The 2,879-nt window shown below is 43.1% G+C and overlaps 1 protein-coding gene across 1 annotated transcript in view; it reads left to right on the forward strand.

Moving 5' to 3' along the window:
• ANO2 (anoctamin 2) overlaps positions 1 to 2,879 on the forward strand; it is a 403,174-nt gene that overhangs the window by 144,922 nt on the left and 255,373 nt on the right. Inside the window, exon 14 of the mRNA XM_019515999.1 lies at positions 2,428 to 2,562. Coding sequence (XP_019371544.1) covers positions 2,428 to 2,562 — 135 coding nt within the window. The remainder of the gene's footprint in view (positions 1 to 2,427; positions 2,563 to 2,879) is intronic.

Here is a 2,879-nt window from a genome sequence, read left to right on the forward strand (position 1 = left end):
TTGGGTTGAGGACTCAGCACCCTTAATTAATGAATGTCCAGGAGTCCTGACACAGTGACACAGTCGTTGGCGTTGGCTGTGTCACTACATTTCTCTTCACAGGCAAACTGATCCAGAAGCCATTCAGTCTGAATCACAATGATTAGCACATGAGAGAGGACAGGTGAGAGAGGAGATTTCTGGGGGGAGGGGAAATACATTTCTATATATATAAATAGATAGTGATATATATACACCATCTAACATACCATTCTTCCCAACCCTTAACCCATTTTCAGTAATCAGATCTACTTATGATATATTTTTTCTAGGCTATATATGTTGTGTGTATATTATCCTAATGTTTCTTTGTAGACTATGTACTAACCACCCTTTTATGACTGCAGTTATCCTTCCTAAAGGATTGCCACCATTGTCATTGAACTCAAAAGCTGCTCTGCCATTAGGAAGAATGGGATCACCCATTAAATTATTATTGTTCACTGTGGTCAGAAGTCCAAGGCCTCATTTAAGCCACTGCAAATTGGGAATAATGTGTATAAATTGAAGGGGTTAAACAAGGCTAAATTTTGCATAATATGAGTGAGACCAGAATCAAGCCAAAAGTGTGGCTGTTATATTAGGTGTAGCTGTTGTCTTCCTTTTATTAAACCTAATATTCCTATATTCTCTCTTAGTATTTATTACGTTTGCTTTTTTATACCATTACACTATGAATTTGTGTTTTTTTAACGTAGCCTCAGAAAGTCTCATCAGTCTATTCACATTGGGGTCAGCCTTTTATCCCTCACTCTTATGTCAACAGGATTACAAAGGGTGTGGACAAACAACACATTTCCTGTGGAGCAAATTAAGCTGTAGCATAAGTAGAGGGTACAAAAAACACAAAGCCTTTGGGCCTTGTTACATGGTAACTTTAGGTGGCTTCTGGAGCTTTTAACTCCTAGACTGGCTGCACGCTAACATCTTTTAAGTGGCTTAAAGCACTCATTATTTGTCTTAAGGTTTTCCACTCCAGGGCAGGATTATCTCAAATGCTGCCTAATTTTGTTCCTGTTCCATTAACTTGTGGCCACTCTTCATTGCTTTTCCACCCAAGATGAATTCCTCCAGCATCTCAGGAGGCAGTTGGCAAGCAGGAAAGGCATGGCACAGCAGGGCTGGGTGCAGCGCCTCACCCCCTGGCACCTCCAGCAGATCAGTCCTAAAGTGTCTGTCAGCAGCAATGGCTCCCTCCACCCCTTGGATGGCTCTGCTCTTAGAGCAGAGTGATGCAGTCCTGGCAGGGGGGCACCACCTCCCACCACTGCTGACACTGACTCTGCTCCTGGCTCTGTCCACCTGCCAGGACAGGCTCACTCTGCTCCCAGACCAGAGCCAGGAGCAGAGCCAGTGTGAGTGATGGCAGGAAATGGTTGCTCCCCCACCCCCGACTAGGACTGGCTTTCTCTGCTCCTGGAGCACAGCCAGTGTGAGAGGGCAAGAGAGACAGTGCTCCCCCACTGGAACTGGCTCACACTGCTCCCAGCGCAGAGCTGGTGTAAGTGGGGCTGGGGAGGTGGTAGCCTGCCCCTCCCCGTGACAGACTGGCTAGGTAAAGTCTGGAACAGAGCCAGCCCGAGGGGCAGTGGAGGCACCACCGAGCTCCGGGGCTGTGGCACTCACTGCTGGGCAGGAGCAGAGAGACCCTCCTTCCCTAGTCCTGCTCCTGCTCACCAAGCCTCTAGTGCAAAGTCACAGTTGTGAAGGTGAGGTGCAGTTGAAACAGGTTTTTCCCCTTACTGTGTGACTGCTCCACTAAGCTGAACAACGCTAAGATGATTAACATTTTTTCAGTTTACAGCATAAGGTCTGACAAGGCCCTTGCACTGGTGTTAGTCCCTTCAGTCTGGGGTAAAGCTCCCACACATGAAATGAAGTGTAACTGTACGCTAGTATAATTTATACCAGTGTACTGGTTGTGCATTCGCTCTCCTCTTCAAAGTAATACCTACCTAAGGATTTTAAAAAAAACAACAAAACTAACTGGCTTGTCTACCATCTAGTGCTTTAGCAGCCCTTGCTGTGGGCAGCTAGCTAGGGAGAGCTAACCCTGCACCCTCTCCTAGATATGGAGTAATTTTGCCACACAGTAAGATAAGTTAACTATGTTGTGCATCTGCAGTTGGCTGAATAATGAATATTTGTGTGGGAAAGTTGTTGCAGAACTGGGCATTCAGCAGTATTTCCTGCTAGGGCCATAGATGAAACCCTGGCCTCATTCAAACCAGGAGCAAAGCTCCCTTAAGCAGGTTCTCTTCTCCCCTTTTTGTTTGTTTACAATTATTGAACGTTGTTTGCAAAAACTTTTGAGAAGAATCCTTAATCATTAATGAAAAGGATACCTTTGGTGTATATTTATTTCTCTTTTTCTTTCTTCTATTTCAGAAAGTATTTTGGAGAAAAAATAGGACTCTATTTTGCATGGTTGGGTTTATATACAGAATTCCTTATTCCGTCTTCAGTAGTTGGAGTTATAGTGTTTCTTTACGGATGTATAACCATTGAGAACGACATTCCTAGGTAAGCTTGTTTGTACACAATATTTTGTTACTCAATACTTACAACATTATGCTTAATTAGACTTAATATTCAATGATTATAATTGCTTTTAGTATGTTTGAAGAAGTTTTAGTTAGTATTAAGAAACCTGTAAGCACTTGAATGCACATATATTGACTAAGTATGGTATTTGAATGGCATGTGTTTATTTGGATGTTCAGTGATGCAGCCAGTGAAACAAAGACTCAGTAGATTTATTGCATTCTTGTGAAACACGAGTGAACTCATTTTATCTGAATAAGATCACTTCATTGTTCTTATGTATATGTGGGTCACAG

The sequence above is a fragment of the Gavialis gangeticus genome, unplaced genomic scaffold (genome assembly GCF_001723915.1).
Source record: "Gavialis gangeticus isolate Ggan-Ray unplaced genomic scaffold, GavGan_comp1, whole genome shotgun sequence".
NCBI lineage: Eukaryota > Metazoa > Chordata > Crocodylia > Gavialidae > Gavialis > Gavialis gangeticus.